This window comes from Colletotrichum lupini, chromosome 3 (assembly GCF_023278565.1).
Source record: "Colletotrichum lupini chromosome 3, complete sequence".
Classification (NCBI taxonomy): domain Eukaryota; kingdom Fungi; phylum Ascomycota; class Sordariomycetes; order Glomerellales; family Glomerellaceae; genus Colletotrichum; species Colletotrichum lupini.
Window position 1 is genome coordinate 1,367,525 of NC_064676.1, and position 25,365 is coordinate 1,392,889.

At 46.8% G+C, this 25,365-nt stretch overlaps 7 protein-coding genes across 7 annotated transcripts; 5 read left to right on the forward strand and 2 right to left on the reverse strand.

The window, feature by feature from the left end:
* Positions 1–3,010: 3,010 nt before the first annotated feature.
* Positions 3,011–6,039, forward strand: CLUP02_05130 (uncharacterized protein; the record flags this gene model as incomplete). Its single annotated transcript, XM_049284139.1, has 2 exons — positions 3,011–5,895; positions 5,955–6,039. 2 exons carry the CDS (start codon positions 3,011–3,013, stop codon positions 6,037–6,039), a joined length of 2,970 nt encoding a protein of 989 aa, XP_049141282.1.
* Positions 6,040–6,273: 234 nt separating this feature from the next.
* CLUP02_05131 (CFEM domain-containing protein) lies at positions 6,274–8,479 on the forward strand (the record flags this gene model as incomplete). Its single annotated transcript, XM_049284140.1, has 10 exons — positions 6,274–6,371; positions 6,422–6,478; positions 6,523–6,689; positions 6,757–6,902; positions 6,970–6,993; positions 7,046–7,084; positions 7,164–7,352; positions 7,430–7,576; positions 7,689–8,016; positions 8,076–8,479. 10 exons carry the CDS (start codon positions 6,274–6,276, stop codon positions 8,477–8,479), a joined length of 1,599 nt encoding a protein of 532 aa, XP_049141283.1.
* Positions 8,480–9,031: 552 nt separating this feature from the next.
* CLUP02_05132 (uncharacterized protein) lies at positions 9,032–9,791 on the reverse strand (the record flags this gene model as incomplete). The annotated part of the gene is made up of 2 exons (XM_049284141.1): positions 9,032–9,716; positions 9,766–9,791. The coding sequence occupies 2 exons, from the start codon at positions 9,789–9,791 to the stop codon at positions 9,032–9,034; spliced, it is 711 nt and encodes a 236-aa protein (XP_049141284.1).
* Positions 9,792–10,776: 985 nt separating this feature from the next.
* On the forward strand, positions 10,777–13,307 carry CLUP02_05133 (oxalate decarboxylase family bicupin; the record flags this gene model as incomplete). The annotated part of the gene is made up of 7 exons (XM_049284142.1): positions 10,777–10,904; positions 11,103–11,343; positions 11,383–11,631; positions 11,685–12,104; positions 12,165–12,379; positions 12,435–12,559; positions 12,613–13,307. The coding sequence occupies 7 exons, from the start codon at positions 10,777–10,779 to the stop codon at positions 13,305–13,307; spliced, it is 2,073 nt and encodes a 690-aa protein (XP_049141285.1).
* Positions 13,308–13,941: 634 nt separating this feature from the next.
* Positions 13,942–14,100, forward strand: CLUP02_05134 (uncharacterized protein; the record flags this gene model as incomplete). The annotated part of the gene is made up of 1 exon (XM_049284143.1): positions 13,942–14,100. The coding sequence occupies one exon, from the start codon at positions 13,942–13,944 to the stop codon at positions 14,098–14,100; it is 159 nt and encodes a 52-aa protein (XP_049141286.1).
* Positions 14,101–18,610: 4,510 nt separating this feature from the next.
* CLUP02_05135 (uncharacterized protein) lies at positions 18,611–18,847 on the reverse strand (the record flags this gene model as incomplete). Its single annotated transcript, XM_049284144.1, has 1 exon — positions 18,611–18,847. A coding segment is annotated over one exon (237 nt), but the record flags the coding sequence as incomplete, so codon positions are not given.
* A 3,817-nt stretch (positions 18,848–22,664) lies between these two features.
* CLUP02_05136 (uncharacterized protein) lies at positions 22,665–22,766 on the forward strand (the record flags this gene model as incomplete). The annotated part of the gene is made up of 1 exon (XM_049284145.1): positions 22,665–22,766. One exon carries the CDS (start codon positions 22,665–22,667, stop codon positions 22,764–22,766), a length of 102 nt encoding a protein of 33 aa, XP_049141288.1.
* Positions 22,767–25,365: the final 2,599 nt, after the last annotated feature.

The following is a 25,365-nucleotide window of genomic DNA, read 5'->3' on the forward strand; positions in this document are numbered from 1 at the left end:
GGATGTGCTGTATTAAGTGGGCTGTCATTAAGCGGCTATGGAGCATTAACGTCTATTGGATGTCGATGTGGCCACTTGTCAGTTGCTGTGAGTGACTTTTGGCTTTATTCTCCTTTGGTCTCGATGATTTTGCCTTGCCGATGCTGTAGCTATATCTCGTAAATGTCTACATGCCTTTGACGCCGTAAGCCTTAACCGAAGTACTTGTGCCAACTCAGCAGACTCAAATGTTGCTCTTGAGATAATTGTCATTGAAGATCATGCGTGGTCATGTTGATTATGTGGGTGCTGAATAAACTATGAGTAATTTGTTGCTGTATTTTTTTATTTTCTTTTTGCTGCTCTAAACAGAAGGGTAGTTCCTCGTGGCGTAACACTTGTAGCCGCACAGGGTCTGTGGTAAGCGTTGACTTATAGACTAAACAATCAGAATACCTATGAATATCGTTATGCTGTGTATGTAGTCTGAAAGACGCAAGGGGTAAGTAAATCTTTGTGGGTACGTCACCGAGCATATGCATGCTACCTGCGGGTTGTCACACCAGCAACCATCGCAAAACAGCCTCACTTGAGGAACGGTGACCAAGGGTACGGGGACGATGGAGACCTCTCGACCGCCTCGCCACGCCAGTCGCAGTAAAGCGCCCTTTGCAGTCTCAGGTGAGGGGGTATCTCCAGTATGTTGCTTTAGGTACCTTCAATTGATTGCAGTGAAGCTCAACACCGGGGCTACTGCAACTACCATTATGTCTTCATTTCCCAGCTGCAGTAGCCTCTTTCCCTTTCCAGATCGTGTTGGGAGAAACTGTCACCTCGTCGGTCTGGCAACAAGCTGGAGGAAGTGAGTTGAGTTCTAGGTTCAGACAGGCCACTTGAACTTCGGATACGTAGCTGGCATCATTCTATGTCTATTCCGTGAGGAGAAGGAGTCGTCGACTGACCCAGGGAATTGGGAAATGGGTTCCCCGTTATTGTCCAGGGTATGTGGAGTATGCGCGAACAGCGACGGACGCGTCTCCACCTAGAATCCGGAGGTTCCATCTGCATTCCTCAATGGTTCCAGAATCCAGACTTCCTATGGGTATCGCCTGACGAGGTTCGCGTTACTTGTTGCACGAGACACGTCGCCACTTGAATCAGCCGTCGGCCAATGGAGACTGATGAGTGGCTCGTGGATATTCCAGCCCCCGAATGTCGAGAGCGGGACGAGTTTATCGCCGCCCACTTTGAGTGCTCCATCTGATAAGCCAGATATCAGGATCCGATCACGTTGTTCAAGCTGTTGCCACCATATAAGCCACGCACCCGGGCGAAGACATACCGCCTGATATCAGCCATATTTTCAGTTCACTTCCCAACCTCCATGATGCCTCATACTCGTGGAGACTGAACAAATGAGCAGGCCTCTGTTGAGCCTACCTACAATGAAGTAGGAGGCCGGCAACAAGCCGGCCAGGGTCCGGACTCGACGACATGGCTCGGCCCGCAAAGCGGACGAATCAAACAACACCACGTCCAAGTCATGGTCCCCTGTCGGCTCCGGGAACGTGCAGTCTTCTAGTGGCCCATCCCACGTTTATTGCGTCCCAACTGTCTCGGCCTAGCCCAAGTAAAGCAAAGTGAACGATGCCCAACCCACAACACCATGCGCACAAACGGGAAGAGGAAGAGAAAATAGACGGCCGCCAGTCGAATTCATTTCCGCCTGTTTGCCCTGCCCAAATCGACTGGTTGTGAAGCCCATGTCTTTTCCCCAAAATTCCTGACTCATCCCAGCCTGCAAAAGACTCTCTGATTCGTTTTCTTCTGCCTTTGGTGGCCCGTTCGGCCCCGGCAAAATAGGGCTTGAAGCCTGTTTGGCCCTCGACAGAGCAAGCTAAAGCATGAGAATGGACATCAGAACGGACAACCGCCGTCAAGTCGTTGGCGGGTCTTTTTCCAATAGTGAGGGGGTGGAGGTACGAACATGCCGCCAAACACAGCAGAGATCCAACGGAAGCAGTTGGCCTCAAAGCTTGACCGCAGTATCGAGAAAGATTCAAATCCGCCCAGCAACGGGAGACTTACACATGTTCATCGCCACTTAGGGATATTGCAAAGTTGTATTCTTAGACTCAGTCCTGTTCAGAACCCGAACCCATTCGCCCAAGCTGATGGATGGTGGCACCCCCAGTCTCCCGCTTTTTAGTCCCCGGCAGGCGGGAAGCGTCGATGGAGTCTAGACAGGGGGGGTTCGAGAAACCATGGGGGTGTACGCCGTAGACCGTGAACACGGCCGATAGACTAGGAAAAGCAGGGTTTGCTCCTCCTGACAGTGGCATGGCCCAATCACCCAAGCCCCCTCTGCCCGAAGGGCGACGGAGTGACGACGTTTCGTTTGCAATATTCTACGCTACTTTGTGTCCCGGATGTAAGCTGGGCATCCCGCCCAACGGTTCCGTGGAGGGCCAGTTGGGAGTCCCGCTCTGGTGCCACGCCTCATCCCTGACGCTGGCTCATCTGGCTCGACTATCCCGTGTCCCGTCGCTCGCGGACGAGAAGTCGAGAGACCCCCCGAACTTGTTTTTTTGACGTATGTGCCCTATTGGACGGGGGTAGGCGCGCTGGTGGGAGGCCACGGATGAAGGCGGGCAGTGTCGAATATCATTTTCTGCCGGTTGGGCTCCTGTACGTAGATCACCCTCCGCCTCCCTTTTTCCCCCTTCTTCCATCCCACAACACTATACTCTGGATATTCTGAACAAAACCAAATTGCCTCCACATCCAGACTTCGTCTTCCGATCTCATCATTCTTTGATTGTAGATCCGAGCAGACCCGATATGCAACTTTACCCCTCATCAACTTACCAATACACTTTCAATGTCACTCGCAGAGTCCACCACCCCCAGATCAGACGTCCAGCTTGGCACATAACTTGAGAAATCCCAAAAAAAGAATAACATTATCATTTACTAGAGCTACTTGGCTCTTGAGCGAATCTCCATTTCACACATCTTCATCACCGTCCTCATGGCTCCTACCCGTGATCCGGTGCCCGCAAAGGGCCGCGGTCGGTTCGCCAGACTCAGGCGGCCCTCAGTCTCCATCCCAGACAACACTCCTCTTGAGAGACTTGATCTCTCCAACGCCAACGTCTCCGAGATCTCACTTGCCCCCATGGATCGTTCGGTAAACGACAGCGGTTCCGACTTGAGCGTCAGCTCAGCCGGAGACTGGAGGAACAAGCACGGCGCCGCAAAGCCTGCCTTGAAGTTCAAACCCCCCATGCTTCGCACCCGCCCTTCCCGACCAGAGCTCAGCCGCCCGTGGAAGCGGTCTACTGAGAACCTTTACACCACAGCCGATGAAACCAATGACTCGGATGTTGAGTCCAAGTACAGCTTCGTTTCTGGCTCATCCCTCACCACCGCGACGAGCGTGGACGACTCTGACTCTCATTCCTCCAAGTCCGACTCATACACCCAGGCCATTCGAACTCGGCCATTCACCACTGAAAAGCAGGTCGTCAGGACCAGCACCATCCCTCCTGCGCCAGCCAAGCCCGCCAACCTCAAGGGCACCCGCGTCGACGTCGTCGCGCCCAAGAGACAGACTATCCACATCGAGGTGGCCCCTGTAGCTCCTGCGCCTCCCGTTGTCCAACACATTACCTCACATGACCTCATTGAGCGCGAGAAGGTCCAAGATGAGCTCAACAAGCAGATCTCGCGCATGAGAGAAGAGGCTATGAGTCTTGTGACCAGGCAGACCGACACGGACAGAAGACTCGGACATGCTCTCGACCAAATTTCGGTACTCTCAGCCGCCAAGGAGAAGACTGAGAAGCAACACCGTGAAGAAAAGACCCTCAAGGACCAGATTAGTCGCGACTATGATGACCAGAGCCGCCTCCTCGATGACGTGAGAAGCGCCCTTGGTGAGCATGAGAAGAGGCTCGATGATGTTGAGCGTGAACGAGATCAGCTGAAGGGCATTAAGGAGCAACTCGAAGTTAACGCCGTCAAGCTCGAGAAGGAAATTGAGCAAGAGAGGGAAGCCAAGACAGAGATTACCACCAAGAATGCAGTACTTGAGAAAGATCTCGTTGACCAGCAAAAGCTTCTTGCCGAGCAGGAGAAGCTCACCAAGAAATTTGAGGCCCAATGCCACGACCTTGAGAGGAGCGTCGGCGATGCTCACTTTGTCACCAAGGAGACTGAGAAATCCCTCATCAACAGGATTGCCGCTCTCGAGATGATCAAGAACACCATGGAGATCCGTGCCACCGGACTTGAGACGGAACTCATCCGCAAGGGCACTGAGATTGGCGACATCACCGCCGAGCGTGACCTTCTCCGTATGGAGGTCGACAAGTACAAGCCCCAAGTCGATGAACTCAACCGGGAGAACGGCGCTCTGATAGAAGCCAAAAAGGGTCTGGAGGCACGGATCGACGACCTCGATCAACAGAAGAAGGGTCTCGAGGCAAACATCGAGAAGCTCGAGGCAGAGAAGAAGGACGCCCAGGTCAGCTTCGATGCCCTTGAGGCCGAGAAGAAGGGCCTCGAAGCCGACATGGAGAAGCTTAACACCGAAAAGAACGACATTCAGACCCGCTTTGGCGCGCTTGAAGTCGAGACGCAAGAGGTTGAGGTCCGCCTTACCCAGCTCGAGGCCACCAACACCGACATCCAGATCCGTTTTGAGAGTCTCGAGGCCACCAAGGGCGAGCTTGAGCTCAGCAAGGGTGAGCTCGAGACCCAGGTGAAGGACCTCGCGGGCTTCAAGACCAAGTACGACAAGCTCAGAACCCGCATCGAAGGGCTCAAGGGCAAGAACACGACACTCCAAGGACAGGTCGGCGAGCTTCTCAAGGACCAAGACGACAAGATGTCTCAGATCTCTAGTCTCGCAGAGGAACGTGACATACTCCGCTCGGAGAATGAGTCGCTCAAGGATGAGAATGAGTCCGTCACTAGCGAGCTCCGACGTGCCGAGTCACTCATGGGCTCTATCGCCGGCTCTCTCCCTGGTTCACTTGCACCTTCAGTTATCGGCTCCGCCGCCCCGTCCGTCATCGGCTCGGCAGATGACAGCGATACAGACACTGTTAAGGGTGAGGATGACGAGGCTCCGCCCCCTCCCGAAGAGGCTCCTCCAGCTCCCCCGGCGCCCGAGGAAGCACCCCCCGCACCCCCAGTAGAGGAGCCTCCTGCGGTCCCCGTCATCGAAGTCATCGAAGAGGCTGAGGTTGTCGAAGATGCCCCGGCGCCGGTACCTGAGGAAGTCAAAGACGACACCGCCAGCGTCACCTCAGCGGCACCCTCTGAGCTTTCCAAGGCCGCTCCGGAGCCCGAACCCGAAGTAGTGGAGCCTGAGCCTGCCCCAGCTGCCGAGTCGGAGGCAGCGCCCGTCGGAGCCGATGCCGTCTCCGAGAAGGCCGAGTCCGTGTTCGCCGGGTCTATCACGCCATCCGAGCCGGCAGTCATGGAGGAGCTCCGCAACCGCATCGCTGAGCTAACGGACCGCAACGATCAGCTGCAGTCCGAGACCGTCAAGCTCGGCTCCCTTACCGCCGAGCGTGACGACCTCGTCACCCGCGTCGCGAGATTGGAGACGGAGGCCGTCATGGCGCCTGCGCTCCGCCAGGAGAATGCGACCTTGACGTCGCAGCTGTCTCTCGTCAATGCCCAGCTAGACGGCATGCGCGCTTCCTACGACGCCTCGGTCGCTGAGGTCAACAGCCTCAAAGACCAGATCGGTCAGCTACGGGGACGTCTGTCTACGCCTTCGGTGCAATCTCGCTCTCGAGAGTCGTCCCATGCGAGGGCACCGTCGACGAAGACGAAGAAGAATGATGATAAGAAGAAGGAGCAGTTGGTGGTTGTGCGCAACCCCAACGAGCGAGGTGGAATGTAAGTCTAATCCATCACCTATCAATGTTTTCAAACACTATGCTGACTTTCACGTTCAGTCAAATCATACGAAGATGCGATCTACGGGGTATGAAGAGGTCGTCGTCTCAGCACTCTCACTCCGAGGGCGACAAGAGCGACTAAATCCTTACGACTTATTTTTGAGATTGTGGAAATGGGAATAGCGAGGGAATGACGAGTGATTAGCGTGGCGAAGGACGGACGGACGGACGGATAGCAAGAGTATAGCGTTTCCTTTGTGTTTTCTTTCTTCTCCTTTTCTGTGTTGGGGCAACATAGCATGCGATGGATCGGTTCGTCGCTTGGGTCTTTCATTGATACTCTTACTCTTTCTCCTTTGTCACTGTGGAATTTGGAATGGGCATGGATACGGAACGGACTAGACATGTAACGGATCGCATGGGCGGATTCTGGAAGACGGTGTGCCCTCAAGGGCGCGAAACAGCATGCATCTTGTAGACTTCTTGTGTCGTATAGCTAGTTACTTGGTCTTGTATTTAGATAGCGCCAGCGTTGGTTATCAGGTAATCATTATTGCCATCTATTGGATCCCCCTGACGCCGTGCTCGTGCCGTAGTCGTAGTTCCCAGCCCCCCAACCTGTCAGATTGCCACGGCCCATCACGTCCTCTGGGGCGCCATCGACTAGCTCAAAAAACGTGGCTCCTCCGGAGATGTTAGAGCAACAACTATTTCTTAGTCAATATGAACCGACTTGTTGGTTCTGGCAGCGCAAGCCTTTGCCTCCGTCACCGCGCTTAGTCGACCCAGGCCGTGTCCGCCAAGAGAGACGTCAACCGATTGGCCGACGCCATACCTCGTGGAGATTCGGCTCCAATAGTTCACGATAAGCGTCTTTGGTGTTCTGACAAGTTTACCACATTCTCGGCTCGGCGAAAAAATCTCCTCTCCTACTTTCTCGGTACGATGACAGACAGGGTGCCCATTATTGAGACTTATCAGATGGACTGTCAAATTTTCATCCCTGTATGTTTCTCTCTTTTCCCCGCGGGGTCCAGAATGTTGAGCTTTTATTACTGTCTTACCTATCCAGTCCACCACCTTGTGCACCTTGTGGGTAACTTTGAGGGGGGCAGCCTACTTTAGGTAATAAGATGAACGCCATGCAGTTTGCTCCGTCAATACTCGTTGATTCTTCTAGAGCTCTTGTGAGGTCATAACCTCCTCATCTTTTCCGTCGAACTCAAGGCCTCTCAAGGTAGATCAATGACGCAGCGCCGATGAAAGCTCTCCTCGGCAGCAATCTGTGTTACCTACTCCCACCTCAACCGAGACGCAAGGGGTAAAGGATTCCAGAGAAAGCCATGGATTCCCGCCGTGTCGCTCAACACCAAAATAGGCGGATGCTCTCGGCGCCACCATGAAGCTGCTGAATCCGGCTTGAGCCCGGTCAGGCACACCTCTCAACAAGCTGCGGTCTAGTCTAGACGCCACAGGAACCTAGGAGCTGGAGAAGACGAATTGGAGGCTCCGATTGGCCTCGTGTGTCTCAGGGACGGATGTGGGAACGTGCGTGGCTGCAAACGCTGAACCGCAACATTCCAGAGCTCCTCATCCAGCCCGCAAACTGGATACTCACGGGAACATCTCACTCAACCCTAGACAAAGGTGTTCAGTCCCGAGCTAGGAATAGACCGGGTGTAACCCCCCGCAGATATTTATTTCGGTGACCTAAAGGTAGGTTGTCCGTGGTGTATATGAGAAGCTGGCGTTTCCACCTTTTCGAATCTAGGTTCCCCTCTCCCTCATCAGCTCATTCCAACTCTCGCTTCACCCGGTATAACCAACACCTTCGCTGTCGTTTCAGTCACTCAACTCCTAGTCAAGTCACTCGACATCACCTCAACCGTCAACATGAAGTTCACAGCTGCCATCATCGCCTTCGCTGGCCTCGCCGCCGCCCAGTCTCTGGCGGACGTCCCTACTTGTGCCCAGAAGTGCTTGGCCGACGCCGTCACCTCCAACGGGAAGTGCACTGTTGGTGACATTTCCTGCCTCTGCAGCGGTGCCAACTACCAGGCTATCGTCGCCGCCGGTACTCCCTGCGTCCTCGCTAGCTGCGGTGCCGACGTTGCCGTCAGTAAGTTCATCACCAAAGCCCTTGTCTAACTCGACATGATCCTAACTCTGGCACTCAAGACCAGGTCCTCCCCGCCGCTAGCAAGATCTGCGCCGCCGTCGCTGGAGGCGGTGGCCCTGCTTCCGCCGCCTCCTCGGTCGTCGCTTCGGCCTCTGCCGCTGCATCTTCCGTCGTTGCCTCAGCCTCCGCTGCCGTCTCCTCCATTGCCTCTGCTGCCACCAGCAAGGCTGCTTCCGCCGCCTCTTCCGTCGCTTCAAGTGCTTCCCGCGCCGTCACGAGCGCTGCCTCGTCCGCCGCCGCTGGCACTACTCGCACTGCTGTTGTCACGAGCGCCACTACAACTCGCAACGGGACCTCCACTGCCACTGCTACCGCTACCCCCGTCACCGTCAACGGTGCTGCTACTCAGGGTCCCGTTGGCCTCCTGGCTGCTCTCGCTCTTGGTGCTCTTGCCTACTTGTAAACGAGTTCGCAAAGCTCCCATGGTTCAATATATGGCATAGCTTATATACTGGGCCACTGTCTTGATGAACTCGACTTCATCTAAGGCGCGTTAGTCCACCAAAACGAGGCGCACAAAATATAGATGTACTAGTTATCCACGTGGCAATCCAAATTATATCTCCTCATGTCATGTGTTATGTCATGACCTCGTCGATCCAATGCCCACACTGTAAGAACTCAGCTTCATCTCCTCTTTGCATACTTCGTCTGGACATTCTATGATACACTGGCAGTGAGTAGAATGAGCAAGTAGGGTTATCCTGCTCAGTAATCAGAAGCGTTCCTTCTGTTGGCAGACATGCCCTTGGGCTATCACTGCTGACAGTGCCAATGATACATGTGCTCTCATACGAGTTGTTCCACAGCCTCATTGATCCCAATCTTTACATGCTTCTTGATACCAACATTACCGTCTCGTACTCGTCATTGCTACTTGCAATCTCATGCTTGCTCATTCTCTGCGACGTAGGGATAGGTTTCAAGAGTAGCCAAACCAGCCAATCTCAAGAGACTAATAGTGCGGCGTGTGTTCATCGAAGCGGTTGTCGGCGAGACCAGGGAGGATCTGCGGCTGCTGTCCAGCGATGATGCAGTTGTTGACGGCCTCCAAGGCACGATCATTCTGGTGAGCCTCTGGCTCCTGAATGTTGCTGGGGTGCCAAGGGGCCATTGGGGCCAAAGGTGCATGCTTCTGGTGCTCGAAGTCATCCAGCGCGAGAGCTGGATGGTACGCGTGGAGATCGTCAAAGGGCAGGACTGCATGGCGAGGCGGAGGGTGCGAAAAAATGAGAAGATGAGGCTCCCGAGGAATGTTCAAAATTACATTCGTGTGCTCTTCAGGATGTCCAACGGGTCCCTCGTCGTTCTTCTCATCGGTCATCGCTGCCGCCATGAAGTCTTCGTCTTCTCTTTTCATCTTTCTCGAGATGTTGCCGTCCCAGATTTTGCGATCGACATTGGCGCCAGCGGGCATCATGGGAGGAGGTCGCATTTCGGCCAGAGAAGGGAAATTCGCGTAGCCTTCCGACTGAGGCTTTGGCTCATCAACCGTGGGTCTGTTTGCCGCCTGAACAGCGGTGGTAGAGTCATATTCGGGTTTCTCGGCGGCCACCAGATCGCCAAAGTTGGCCAGAGTAAGGTCCTTCGCGACCCAGTACTTGCCATTGATGAAGATATAGGGCTTGGGTGTTTCTCGACTGTCAGATTATGGAAAACTTAGTTGTAGACATTGGATCTGATACGTACACGCCAGGCTTCAGACCTTCTGTCATTTTGCTCTGATGGGAGCCTTTGCTGGCAAAGCGAAGTATTCTCAAGCTGGTGGTTGCCTTTGAGGTGTTTGAAGAAGAGGAAGAAAGCTTTGATGGTTTGTTTTGCTTTTGAAAGAAGGTCAGTGACGGTATCACAAGAAATTTGTGTGAATTCATGGACGCAGGGCCTTTGCCAAAGCCGTGATAGGCAGTTTTTATGGTCTACATGATTATGGCTGACCCCATGTGAGGCCACAGAATGCTGATGTCTCGGGTTCAGTCGAGGTGTTATTTGAAGCGCTAAATTTCTCTTCTGTATCTCTAGCCAGTTGGTTCTTATATGTACGAGATTGGTTAAGTATCTACCAGATAAGAGTTCAGTATCATGCAAAACACCAACATATTTACCCGGTGTTGACAAATAGAGCACTTGATACATATTGTCATGTTTTAGTTTAGTGAGAACTTTAAGCAATAAGAGCAAGTTTTCGTCATTCTAAGGTAAATGTACGAGTTCATCATATACAATACACAGCATCTAGGAAGCCTGTCCAATTTCCCTGGATCAGGAGCTGAAAGTGTGTCAGCAAGTTGCAACATCTGACTCCCACGAGCCTACTTCATGTTGGAGAGTTTGACGAACAGTTTTTGTCACATACTATCATTTTCAGTTCTCACAGTGCTTGATTCCTTGATGTATTGCTCCCTTAACCAATCTACTCGATCCTAAGCCGATGAGAATATACATTGATATTTCCTCATCGGTTATCGGATCTTCTCATAAGGAAAGTATTTCCTTATTGTCGTATATTCGATCACGTACATCATCCAAGACTGGAAAATTGGACCCGACTGAAATTTCATCAAGGAGGCTTATCATAGCTAAGGTGGTTTGCATCGAGGCCTCGGTACTTTTAGTGCAGTAGGCAAACATCCTTCCCATGTGCCATATGAACCCTATCATCGTTTACAAAGAGAATGATTCAATGCATGATCATATTCATGAATGCCAAGACTCGGACTCCTTGCTCTATTCTCAATGCACATTGGAAGACTTCAGGGTATGTACATCCAGGCCAAGAGAAAGAGGCGGGTGACATTTTCCAAAGTGAAGCCACAGGCAAGCGAGGTAACGTGACCGAAGCCAAGGAAGGGATGGAAGGCAGATACGTAAGTAGGCAGGCACGGCAGGCACCTCACCTTAAGTGAGGTGGTCTTGCCCTTTAAGAAATTCTTTTCGTATGTACTTATGCACAAATCCAGCAGTGTGAACAAAGCGAAACATCATTTGTACGACGCGTCATCGTTTTGATGCAATAATCAATTACACAGTACTGTTCTACTCGTCTTCTGCATCTTCCACTTGCTCTTCACATCCCACCCCCTTTCAGCCAAGCTTTACCACTCTTGCTCGGGTGCCGTCCAACATGCCAAAAGACCAGCCCAGGTCGCCAATGACACACAGTGGCCTCCAATCATTTACCGCGTACAGGGGTCGGAGCTTGGGGTAAAGGGGGCCTGGGCAGCGCCGATTACAGCGGTACCCCGCAGCATCGACACCTCGCCGCGCTCGGTTGAGCTCCTCCTCCTCCTCACCTCACATCATTGATAGCTCCATGTCCTGAGGTCCTCGACCCATGGTATGCGGAGATGCGTCGGCATTCACTCGGAGGCAGGCTTTCTATGGTCGACCACACTACCGAACCTCAGTATGGCCTCCGATAGCAGTGTAACTCGTCGAGGCAGCTTGCCAGGGGTTCGAAACCGTATGGCCATTGGTCAATCAGGAACTCCTCCGAGCTTCGAGCTCCGAAATCTTCCCAGCTCAGGACCGAGGATCTTCGCGTCTTGGCTACAAAGTGTGGAATATAAAAGCCAGCGCGGCCAATTTACCTTTCTCATTATGAAAGACAGATCACCTGCAGCTCCTTCTTCCTGACGTCCTCTTCTTACACGCTTCCCACCACCATCATGCATCTCCCGCTGCTCCTGTCAGGAGCTGTCTTGAGCTTCATCGCTCCGACCCTCGCCGTGCCTGTCCAGGACAGTCCTCGCCAGCGCCTCCTCGACGGCAAGGGTCTTCCTACAAAGTACCGCAGTGGTTCGCCTCCCTACACTCCTGGCCACAAGGACAAGTACGACAGTCCCATTGACTCCATCGGCGACGAGCTCGATCCCTTGCCATATCGCAATGGCCTCGGAGCCTCCGTTCTCGGTCCTTGGAACGAGGCTCGATCCAGACAGAACCCGGATCTCGTTCGACCTCCAGGCACTGATCACGGCAATCTTGCCAACATGCGTTGGAGTTTTGCTGATTCTCACATTCGCATCGAGGTCCGTTTGTCCGCATAGGTTCCGCTGTAGCTTAATGGTACTAATTAGTTCTATTTGTAGGAGGGTGGTTGGACTAGACAAACCACGATTCGCGAGCTTCCTACTAGTATCGAGCTGGCCGGTGTTAACATGCGCCTAGACGAGGGGGTCGTTCGCGAACTCCACTGGCACAAGGAAGCTGAATGGGCATACGTCCTTGATGGCAGCTGCCGTATCACCGCCATTGACTACGAGGGAGGCAACTTTATCGATGACGTCCAAAAAGGCGATCTCTGGTTTGTTTGAAATTGTTTTCTGCTTCTTTTCCTCATGCTAAATAGTTGTGGGCAGGTACTTCCCCTCCGGTGTTCCTCACTCCCTTCAAGGGCTCGGCGGGAACGGAACCGAGTTTCTCTTAATCTTCGACGACGGACACTTTTCTGAGGAGTCTACTTTCATCCTTACGGACTGGCTTGGTATGGTGCCACCGAGAGACACGAAGACTTCAAATTGACTGACAATACAACAGCACACACCCCCAAGTCTGTCATCTCAAAGAACTTCAAGCTGGCTCCCGAGGTCTTTGCAAACATCCCCGAGGGAGAGAAGTACATCTTCCAAGGAACGACACCCGGCTCCATCAGCCACGAGGCCCCTGACGGAAAAGGCGTCAAGAAATCAAAGCACCAGTTCACGCACAAGATGCTCGCGCAGGAACCCAAGAAGACCTCTGGCGGCGAAGTCAGAGTAACCGACTCCAAGAACTTTCCCATCTCAAAGACCATTGCTGCTGCCCACGCCATCATCGAGCCCGGCGCCCTTCGTGAGATGCACTGGCACCCCAACGCCGACGAGTGGTCCTTCTTCATCAAGGGTCGCGCCAGAGTCACGATTTTCGCCTCAGAAGGAAACGCCAGGACATTCGACTACGTGCCAGGCGACGTTGGCATCGTCCCGAAGAACATGGGTCACTTTGTGGAGAACATTGGCGACGAACCCCTCGAGATGCTCGAAATCTTCCGCGCCGACGAATTCAGAGACTTCTCCCTGTTCCAGTGGATGGGCGAGACGCCCAAGAAGCTGGTCGTCGACCACCTCTTCGCCAACGACCCCGATGCTGGAGAGAAATTCTGGGACAAGGTCAAGAGCGCCGAGAAGGATGAGATCACCAAGGACACTAGCGTCGATGCCGAGGATGTTCAGACCGAGACGGAGGAACTCTGATGGTCATACAACAACACGCAACGGAAACATCATGCATGGAAACATTGGAAACGGGAACGAGGTGGCTGAGTCCTTTGCCCTCGGTCATCGTCTGTGCTCTGGCGGCATTTTGTTTCGTTGGGCGATGAAACATCTACAGCCAGGGGACAAAAACATCATCTCATTTGTCGACAGAAATTGTTGATCAGTCAATAATACCATTTCATTATTCTTGGCAGCAAAGTCTATGATGTCTAGAAACAAAACCAATCTCGCCCCTTCGCTCTTTGGCTTTCTGACGCTGTTCCCACCTTTGATACTATGTCTCCCACTGCCATCAGACAAAAGCCTTTTTATTTTTTATTTTATTTTTTTGCTCAGAGTCTATGAAGTCAAGGTAACCTACTCAAAGTTCACAGACAGAACTGGGAAAGGGTATCCATGCCAGCCACTCCAGGAAGCTCTCGTCCAAACATAATCGGATTACTCAGTTCCCGCTGCCAAGTCCAGCGCTTATACCCATACAAACAAATCAAATATGAACCTCATATTTGATTGTTTGGCTGATTTCTCGCGCTATATTTGATTGTTTGACTTATTTGATGTATATTTGATTGATTTGCTAGAATCTTCTATAGCCCGTTTAGAGGTGTAAATGGTGCAGTGGATTCTGCGCCGGAGGTGCCGAAATCTTTACGGCGGGCCCACTTTAATACCGGAGGTCCGGTGTTCGAATCCGGGTCCGGGCGGCCCCTTTTTTACCGTATTTTCTCGGTATATTATTGGTATATTCGGGCCCACCCTTAGATTCTAGATTTGATCAAATATACTAAATATATGGGCTAGAATATTTGATTGTTTGACTTACTGAAATTCCTATATTTGACTGTTTGTTTGACTTATTTGTTTGATTGATTTGAATGGGTATAAGCGCTGGCCAAGTCCAGGCCCTTGTATCACCATCAAGTCAGCCGCGCATAGATCGCCTCCTTTGCTTCTCAAACTAGAATTAGAGCCCCCGTATGCCACGACTATTGCTCTCTTTCACCATCCTCTTCCATCACCGACACATCATTTACATAACTACCTCTTTCTCTTACCGACAGGTCTCCGAAAGACGTCCGTAGCTACGGACCCAGTCTAACCAGATATCGTTGCCTCAAATAGATCTAATGGAAAGAGGGGTGGGTGCCATGTTAGTTGATTGTAGCTTTCATCCCTCGGTGTGGAAGGAATATGACTGCAATAGGTTGTAGCAGCCAGGTTCGCGACGCCCATCCGTGACCCGCGGCCAGGCTCTCGTTGCATGCGAGGAGAAAGAACCCCCCTCTGGACACGCCCCCTTGGGCCCTCGTGCCCGATTTAGGCTTATCGCAGGGTGGGAGCCGGCGGTAAGAAACGCAGAAAATAAGAAGAGAATAACGGGAAAGGAGATCCTAGGGCCCAAGGGGGGATCCAGGCCGGGGGCCTTGAGGCTAGGGGTGCGTAGAGCCGTAAGATGGATCAAGAAGGTGGTGACCGGTGGCCGAAGCGTCGAGAGCGACGAGCAGAAAAGAATCGCAATCCTCATGGAATGAACCCCGCACGGCGACAACACCATCAATCCGGGCCAATAGTTCCGTTTCAGCAACGAGTCGAAGGCAGGCATTCCCAGGTGCTGAGGCGGTAGTAGGTAGTGGTTGCGGTGCAGGAGGAGAAAGCTGACAAGGCCGTTTCCGCTACCTGCATCGTCCAATATTTTGATCCTTCACTCTTTTCGGTCCATTTCCCGGTGCGGGCAGCAGGCCTGTAGGGTTAGGAACTTCTGTATGGGTGTGAACGTTGCGGTTGACGACACCCATTCCTATTCTTGGAAAAGTTGGAGACGGACAGAGAGAGGAGACTGGAGAGCAAGAATAGAAGATGGCAAAGAGGGGTAAATGCGAGCACCAAGGGGCAATGAGAGATGAGGGGGGATAGGGACTGGGCACATCACCGACTGACTAACTGACTGACTTGACTGACTAGGTAACTAGAGTTAGAGGCAGGGCGCGAAAGCGACAATCCCCCTAGTGTTGTCGATGGAAAGCTATTCCCATCCCAACGGCAACGTGAGCTGATTCGTCGGAATTGCAGCAAGAAAGGCGGCACTAGCACATACGCAAACATACCGTAGTTATTAGTATCCCTATTATAGGGTAGTTAGTTCGAACCGTAGTTAACGAAGAGATTAATTAAACTATATAAATATCTGCGTAAGTATAAAAAGGAGGTTCTAACTATAAGTTAGGCTAGCTACGATAATCGTAAATAAGGCCCCCAATTAGCCCCTGCGCAGTCGGTTATATACCGCAGTCAAATTAGATTTCTAATCCGATACTAACTTTCTCTTTTTTTTATCGATTTAACTACTACGGTTAGAGGTATAATTCGACCTCGGGCCCGTCTACTAGGTCGTCTCCTTTTCCCCCTTTTCTCTATTCTTTTCGTATAACCTATCCCTCTATTCGTATAATAACTTTTCCGCTACCTACGAATTACTCTAATCCCTTATTTAGTACTACTTTTGTAAAAGCGTTTACGAGGTTATCTTTACTATTAATCTAACGGATCTCGAGTATCTCGCGCCTTTTATACGATTACCTAAGGGCTATAATATTAATTATAAGCCTCTTTTCCTTCGTCGTTCCCAATTTAACAAAGCATTCATATAGCGAGTAAGAATCGGTATAAACAACTATTAAAATAAATAAAAGGCTAATTCGATTAGTAATCTTCCTCAGCGTCGTTAAAATCGTATAAAAGAGGTTAACGCCGTTAACTATACTATAAACCTCTAATACTAGCACACTTCTCATTACCCGCTTACTTTTAATTAACGAGTAATAAATTATATTACTATATATAATAAATTCGCTCTTACTTATACTCTCGTTAACTAAGATAATAATATACCCTAATTACGAAATAAGGTCGTTATTATTCGTAAATAACCTATCGATAAAGACGTAAAGCTTACTAATTATAAGGTCGATCGAGTAATAAATAAGACCTTAATCGAGATTTATTTACTACTACTTAAGCCGCTTATTAAGTACCTCGACGTCTCGTTTAGTTAGATCTATAGCCTACGCTACCCTAGCATAGTCAAAAGTTACCTCGGGCTAATAAATACTTATAATATATACCCCTCGCACAAGCTCAGCCTTATATTGCTTCTTAATATTAGTTACGTTTGGGTTAACGAGGTTAATCTTCTTACCTTACCCCTTTTATTAGAAAATAACGGTTTCCCCTTTAATTATAAAAATCCCGCCGTTAAATACTAGGGGGGTATTTATTATAAAGACCTCTTTTAGCTTCGCTACGAAGCCCGCTTTCTAAAGCTCCTTATCCTCCTTCTTTATAAAGTTAATATTAAATAGGCCCAATATATCGTCGGTCTATATTCTAACAATCCTAAATTAGTTACCTTCGTACTCCGCGATTAATAAGCACGGGTCGTACGTAGAGGTAACTATTAATAGTTAATTAATATAAAAATCGTAATAAGTAGCCCACTAATAGGTACCCGATTCTACGAGCCTATACAGTAGCTTAAGCACTTTAATAATCGTACCTTCTAAGTACTTACTAACTATTTCCTTTGGTAAATAGGCCAGGATTTTCCTTATAAGCCCTGTGGCTAATTAGGTATATACCTAGGTAATATTACGGCTCTAAATCTCGTATCCCTTCTTCCACAGTAATACCATTAGTACCATTATTAATCGTTAGCTATAGCGCTATATAGTAAGTAATTATATAAGCAGCGTTACCTTTTTAACATCGCCGTACCCCTAAATTACGTATTTAAACTTCTCGTACGGTTAGGGTATTCCTTTTCCTTTAATTTCACGAACCATTTGCAATTTAAATATATAGAGGTTTATATACTTTTCTAAATTGTAAAAGATAAATTAATAGACCCCTCGATCGCGCAGAGTATTTACTTTAATAAGATCTAATCCCTTATACGGCTTTCTAATAGTTATAATTACGCCTTCCTTACGTAGTTTAATTACTAGCTCAAAATCGGCTTTCTCTTTTACTATATAAAAAGTATTAATTACCTCGTCGCTAGTAATAAATTACCGCGTTAGTACTTACCATCGTAATCTCCCGCGACATATTAATACCCTTTTAACAATTTCCTCTTCCTCGTTATTTATTAATACTACTACGACGATTTTGTTAAGGATAATTTCCTATACCTCTACCGCGGGTTATATAGCTTCCCCTAGCTCTTCTTTTTCTTATAGGCTAGAAATCACCTCGATAGGATCTATATAATATAGTCTAACTACCGTAATTAATACCTCGAGTAACTAGTTGCGATCTCTCGTAACTACGCAAGAACGCTCGTTAACAGAAATTAATTTATATAGCCCAGCCTATTATTAAGTAATTTCGCACTATACTCGTATATCCGAATTTAGGGGCATATTTAAATTAACCCCTATATCGGGCCTATTACGCGTAGTAATTACCTTATTAACTTACCTTTTTACGCTTACCTCGCGCAGTACCCGCATTACTTTTTTAACTACTTAAGCTTGCTAACTTACGTCTAGTAATAGTAGCAAGGCTAAGGTCGTTCTTAAATATACTCTAAATACTAAAAGCGTCGGTATAAGCCCGTTAGGCCCCATAGTATTGTTATAGTATTTAAGTACTATTTAGAGGTATTCGTCGTTATCAGAATCGGGATTTTCCTCTTTAATAATTTTAAACGCTCTTTTTAACTACTAATACGCCCTTTCTACCTTTCTAATACTATAATACGCTTTAACGGGCACGACTTTTAACTATATACTATAAGCCGTCGCATTTTCCTTAAATTTTACTAACTTAAAACTAGTACTAGCGTCGGTTCTAATACCGTCTAGCGGTCCCTAGTATATATCGATTTAGCTTTTTCGTAAAGCTACCTATACTATTTTTATTTATAAATCCCGTAAGAATTGCCTTACTTAGAATAATATAGCCTCGTCGATTATATATAGGACCGGTCGACTGTTTAAATAGAAAATATTAACGACGATCTCCTAATTAAAGTTAAGCTTATTACGCAATTTAAATTTAAATTTACGTAAGCTCTGCGCATTTATTTAGTATTAGTAATATACTTTTGTTAACTACTCTAGCGCCCCTAATTCGATATTATTATTACTTAAATACTTTAGGAGGTTATATAGCCTCGTAACCGACGGGTAGCCAAATCTCTAGTATAGTCGTCTAAGCTTACTTTCCGTTAAGTAATTAATTAACTTCGTATCGTTAATAAGCCTTATAAACGCGTACCCCTATCGGCGTTCGACTATTTCGAAGTACTTATAGCTAGAGATTCTATTCCTTATATTATTAAATATAATACCTAGTCGATCTATATCTTTTAGATATAGGAGAAATAGGGTATTAACGGGTAGGATATAAAAAGTCATCGTTCCGAAGTACGTCTCTACTTCTACCGTACCTAGGGCAACGATTTCCTTGCCTAGGCCGAAGCTAATCCTCGCAATACCCGCTATTAACGTATTAAGTATTATTAGCGCGATTTTCTATAGCGCCTAGAATTACCCTTTTCCTCTTATTAACTATTACGATACCCTAGTATCTAAGATAATCCTATAGAAATTATCTAGGCCGTACCTTTTGTTCGTATAGAATACCTATACGAGCTTAGTATTTAAGTAATCTAAGTAGTATAAAAAGGACCCCTCTAGCTACCCCTAAAATTACTTAGCACCCTATCTCTTTTTTTTAGATATTAAGAAAGTAGAATTCTGCGCTATTAAATTCGTCCTTTCGCCCACCTCCGTATCCGTTGTCTAAAAGACCTTCCCTTACTATCCGTAAATAAAAGCCTACTTATTAAGGGCTTCTACTACCTTTTATTCGTTTAGCCTCGTATATCCTCCCGAGGCTAACGGGGCGAAAAAAGAGTAGTTAATATCGTTAACTTCGTTATAATCTAATTCGTTAGTATAGGGGGTAAGATCTTCCTTATCTTCCGAATCTCCTATAGGGTGCGGGTACTTTAGGCTACTAAATTAGCTACTTTTGCTAAGTTCCGTACCCCCGGATCTACCCTTATATATAACGAGGAATTAGTTAAATCGATAAGGGCTAGTTTTGCTATTTACTACCCTCGATTTTCTATATTATTCGTACGATTTAGTACGCTCTTCCTTAGAATAATTACTTAACTAATATCCATCCTTTTTATAAATAAAATACTACTTCTTCTGTTACCCTACTCGTAAGTTAAATCTCTACCTATTTAACGAATCTAAGATTCCCTACTAGCGATTGCTATACTTAGCTTTCTTTCCTTTCTTATTATACGTTTAGTCGACCTAATACTATTAATAAGGGCCGTTATACGCTTAGAAGTAGGTTTAGTATAGCATTCTCGCTTTAATATTAAAACTAGATCTTAGCCTCGAGCAGAGCGTTTCGTAATCTTCGGGTACTTAATATAGAGTTATTTTTGCCTCTAGAACGCGCTAGACTATAATATAAAAATATCTAACTTTCCGCTCGTTAGTCCCCTTATTTAGCTAGGTTTTTACTAGCTTATTAATTTGATTAATAAGCTCTTCGAGGATTTTTATTCGCAATTTGCCCTCTATTATCCTAGCTATAGATACGAAAGAAATCGCTCGTAGCTTAGATAAGAGCTCTAGGTTCCTATTATAAGTCTCGAAACGGCTTCGGATTACGTTAATTATATTAAGAAAGTCGTTTCGATCGAGATTACGTACCGCTTCGTAATAATAATTAGAGGCTTTACTTATAAGTACGACATTAACTACTAAATAGTATTAGTATTCCTTAATTCCGACTTTTTCGTAATAATCGTAAAATATCGTTAAGGTTTCTTATAAGACCTTATACTTCCCCCCAGAGTACAATTTCTCTTTTAAGAAGATCTTTTTAAAGTCTATAAACTACTTCGTATTCGCTACTAGATTTTTAGTATCTATATACGATCCCTACGTCGCTACGTACTATTAGTAACTTCGGGTAATCTACTTCCTTTCTTACTAGCTAATTAGTACCGAATTTCGCATTAGTAGCGGCAACGAGCTATAAATCGAAATAAGCAGAATTATTAATTATCGTACTTCTAGTACCATATTTTACCTCTATATATCCTTCTACGATAATAAATTATTGTTAGTAATTATAAAAAAGAAATCTAAGTCGTTCACCCTTTTTCTAAATTTGTTAAAGCGATTATACGCCCTATCGACTTATACTTAAGTCCATATTATAAATTCCTCTTCTATAATCGTTACTACTAAGATTTCGTAAGGTTCTCGTAATTATAATTACGCTAGTAGTACCCCTCGCCTATAAAAAAATCCATTAACCGCTTTCGTAATTCCTAGGCTTACGCTTACGAACTATTCGTCTAGCTAATAGCTAAAGTCGTTTATAATCTCGTAAAATAGGGGTTACCCCTATAGCCCCTTTTTCTTATAAACCTTAGTTAAATAAATCAATACCGCGTCAATTTACTCGCTATTAAGCTAATCCGCAATTCTATATATCCACGTCCCCTAATAATCCGGGTTAATATTCACCCACTTATAAAAAATAGGGATTCTATCTAAGATCGGGTTTTGCCCTCTCCTTCCTTACCCTAACTTACTAAGGGTCGTGCCCTAGCTTATGCCCGTATTAGTAATTACTAGCGTGTTTAACCTTAACGGGGATATATTTAATCCGCGCGCTAGCTATAGCAAATCCGTACTTTCGCTACCTAACGAATTTATTAAGGTCTAGGAAATTCCCACTTCCTCTTACCGTCTCGCTACTATTCTTATTTCTACCCTCTTTAGTAATTACTATTACCTTTCTAAATCGCTAGCCATCGTACCTATTAAAATCCTCCTTTTTATTTAATATAAAAGGGTAGGTTTTAGTAGTTCCTTTTTCTAATAGCAGCGGCAGACGTTTATATTACCATAGGACGATATAATAATTAGTCTCGGGATCTTTACCAATTACCAATTTCCGCTTTTCTATATACTTCCAGCTTCCTAAGCCTCGTACTCTCCGTAATCTCTAAATCCCCTCCTCCCTCGTCAGACCGTCCCCTATACTATATTCCTAAATAATACTCGGGGGGTAGTTAAGGGAGCTACGGGGAGGTCGTCTAGATCGCGGGCTTAAGGTCGTACTTATAAAATCCTAGTAATAATAGACTTTTTCTATATACCGTAAATCTCTTAGCTTAATAACTCTTATACGCTTCTTACTATACTAACTAAGAATATCTACGTTTAGAGATCCCTTTTCTTAATTGCGCGGTACTCTTTTATATTATACTATTAAGCTCGCCCGTCGCGCTAATTAACTAAGCGAGTAGTCGCTGCGTAAGTATTTCCTTTTACCGATTTAACTAATTAATTTCTAATCGCGGGCCGGCCGTAGAAAAGTTATTTAATAAAAAGGCTACTTAAGGTAACGGTAAAAAACTAGTTACTTAAGCGGTTCTATTAATTAATATAGTTTAACGTAATAAACGTCGACCTCTCGTAAGTAGTAAAGGGCTACGATTATTTAATTCCGTGCGGTATTTAAGAATCGCCCCCTTTTTCGTCTACTTCTATAAGGTTAATTAGTATAAATCTCTTATCCCGTACGGTATTAAAAAGTCGTCTCTTCTATATAGCGAGATACCTTACTAATCTGCGTAGCGAAATACCTTACCGATCTACGATAATAGAATTTAACTACTAATTAGTATTAGTATCCCTATTATAAAGTAGTTAGTTCGAACCGTAGTTAATAAAGAGATCAATTAAACTATATAAATATCTGCGTAAGTATAAAAAAGAGGTTCTAACCGTAAGTTAGGCTGGCTACGATAATCGTAAATAGGGCCCCTAATTGGCCCCTGCGCAGTCGGCTGTATGCCGCGGTCGAATTAGACTTCCAATCCGACAGTAGTAGACATAACCTGGGATTCGGCCAGTGAGCATGGATCTAATACAACCCTCGTCGGTGTGACTGCAGCATCTTAATCGAAGAAACATGTATGTTCAGTTAGGGATGCTACATATAGCATAGTCTCTCACACTCTCTCTACCCCGTTCACCCTCGGCTCTTGTTGCGCTTGTCAAGTTATTTCTATGGCCCACAATCCACTTGCCGCTCGCCGCCCGCCGAACTGCATTCACATCTCCATGGGTTCTCGCAGCGGGTGTTGTTCGATTGTCTCCTCTTCCTAGGCTCCCTGGCTCTTCCTCCTCGCTCTTCGCTTTCCTTGCGAGTCACTCCCGTTAAGCTAGCACCGAGTGGCAGAGGCCTAAACCCCGGTCAAACCCGGACTTCACCCCGGTCTGCATGGCCGGAATACGGCACCTGATTCGCGGGCTTGGCATACCACCTCAACCGGGGAAATCAAAAGCTTGTCCCGTCGTATCGAAGGCTACTTGCAGGGGGTAGACTTGGGGGGGTACAGAGAGCGGAGACTGGAAGAAGGGGTGTGTGGCCGTGTGGGAACAATTCGGTGGAGTCCTGTCCTGGAAGCCCGCGCCCACCACCCGGCACACGACATCTCGCCTCGTCATTGCGTTCGTCTATCCAAGATGGCCTTGCTAGAGCCGATGGCCGCCACGGGAGCGCTATTGGACGGGTATGTACCCCGCGTCTTGGTCTTTAGTTGAACGGGAAGGGAAGTGGACAACGGAGGGGGTGAGGGGGCCAACTGGGTAGGGGGGATCTCGCGCGGGAATTCCGGTCTTGCGTCAAAACTAACGTACCTCTGATACTTACAGGCAGGTCGAAGGAGAGAAGTGTGTGAGAGAGAGGCAAAGATAGATACACAGTAGAGACCTGACGGAACGATAGGGCCGCGAGGGAGAGAGAATCGAACACACTTCCCTCTTTCGGGTTGCACGACTAAGCCCGCGGTATCTCGCATACCAAAGAAATGGGGCTCTGTATTGCGTCGTCGTCGTCACCTTGATATGGGAATATGGATACCACATACATTTCATTGCGACCCTTCACGTTCGGTCAACTCCTATCCTGCACAAGAAGCTGAGACCGAAAAGGTCCCACGCATGCGCTGCGTGCGCCAGAGAGAGGATCAGAGAAAGCCAAGTGTTCTATGTCTTGGATGGGAGAGCCTGTTATCTCAAGTCACCAATCCGGATGAGGAAATTCGATATGTGTTTTGCCGCCAAGCTTCCCGTGTACATAGACTGCCAATGCATGCAACCCCCAAGGACGTGCTTTAGGTACCAAGTGTCGGTGTTCGCTAAAAGGCTTTAGGACTTGCCTATTTTCTTGGCTCGACGCTTTTTCGACTACCGTAGTACTAGCCGTAGCATCTCACAGTCATCATACACATACCTCTCTATTAGTATCCCTATTACAGGGTAGTTAGTTCGAACCGTAGTTAACAAAGAGATCAATTAAACTATCTAGATATCTGCGTAAGTATAAAAAAGAAGTTCTAATTATAAGTTAGGCTAGCTACGATAATCGTAAATAGGGCCCCTAATTAGCCCCTACGCAGTCGGCTATATACCGCGGTCGAATTAGACTTCTAATCTAACACTAACTTTCTCTTTTTTTTATTAATTTAACTACTATAGTTAGAGGTATAATTCGACCTCGGGCCCGTTTACTAGGTCGTCTCCTTTTCCCCCTTTTTTCTATTTTTTTTATATAACCCATCCCTCTATTTGTATAATAACTTTTCCGCTACTTACGAATTACTTTAATCCCTTATTTAGTATTATTTTTATAAAAGCGTTTGCGAAGTTATTTTTATTATTAATCTAATAAATCTCGAGTATCTCGCGCCTTTTATACGATTACCTAAGGGCTATAATATTAATTATGAGCCTCTTTTCCTTCGTCGTTCTTAATTTAACAAGGCATTCGTATAGCGAATAGGAATCGGTATAAATAACCGTTAGAATAAGTAGAAGGCTAATTCGATCGGTAATCTTCCTTAGCGTTATTAAAATCGCGTAAGAAAAGTTAACGCCGTTAACTATATTATAAACCTCTAACGCTAGCACACTTCTCGTTACCCGCTTATTTTTAATTAACGAGTAGTAAATTATATTACCGTATATAGTAAATTCGCTCTCGCCTATACTCTTATTAGCTAGGATAATAATATACCCTAATTATAAAGTAAGGTCGTTATTATTCGTAAATAACCTATTAACGAAGACGTAAAGCTTACTAGTTATAAGGTCAATCGAGTAGTAAACGAGACCTTAATCGAGATTCGTTTATTACTACTTAAGCCGTTTATTAAGTACCTCGACGTCTCGTTTGGTTAGATCTATAGCCTATACTACCTTAGCGTAATTAAAAATTACCTCGGGCTAATAAATACTTATAATATATACCCCTCGCGCAAGCTTAGCTTTATACCGCTTCTTAATATTAGTTACGTTCGGGTCGACGAGGTTAATCTTCTCGCCCTACCCCTTTTACTAAAAAACGACGGTTTCCCTTTTGATTATAAGAATCCCGCCGTTAAATACTAGGGGGGTATTTATTATAAAGACCTCTTTTAGCTTCGCTACGAAGCCCGCTTTCTAAAGCTCCTTATCCTCCTTTTTTATAAAGTTAATATCGGATAGGCCTAATATATTATCGGTCTATATTCTAACGATCCTAAATTAGTCGCCTTCGTACTCCGCGACTAGTAAGCACGGGTCGTACGTAGAGGTAACTATTAATAGTTAATTAATATAAAAATCGTAGTAAGTGGCCTATTAATAGGTGCCCGATTTTGCGAGCCTATATAGTAGCTTAAGCACTTTAATAATCGTACTTTCTAGGTACTTACTAGCTATTTCCTTCGGTAGATAGGCTAGGATTTTCTTTATAAGCCCTGTAGCCGATTAGGTATATACCTAGGTAATATTACGGCTCTAAATCTCGTATCCCTTCTTCCGTAGCGATACTATTAATACTATTATTAATCGTTAGCTATAGTGCTATATAGTGGGCAATTATGTAAGTAGCGTCGCCTTTTTAATATTACCGTACCCCTAAATTACGTATTTAGACT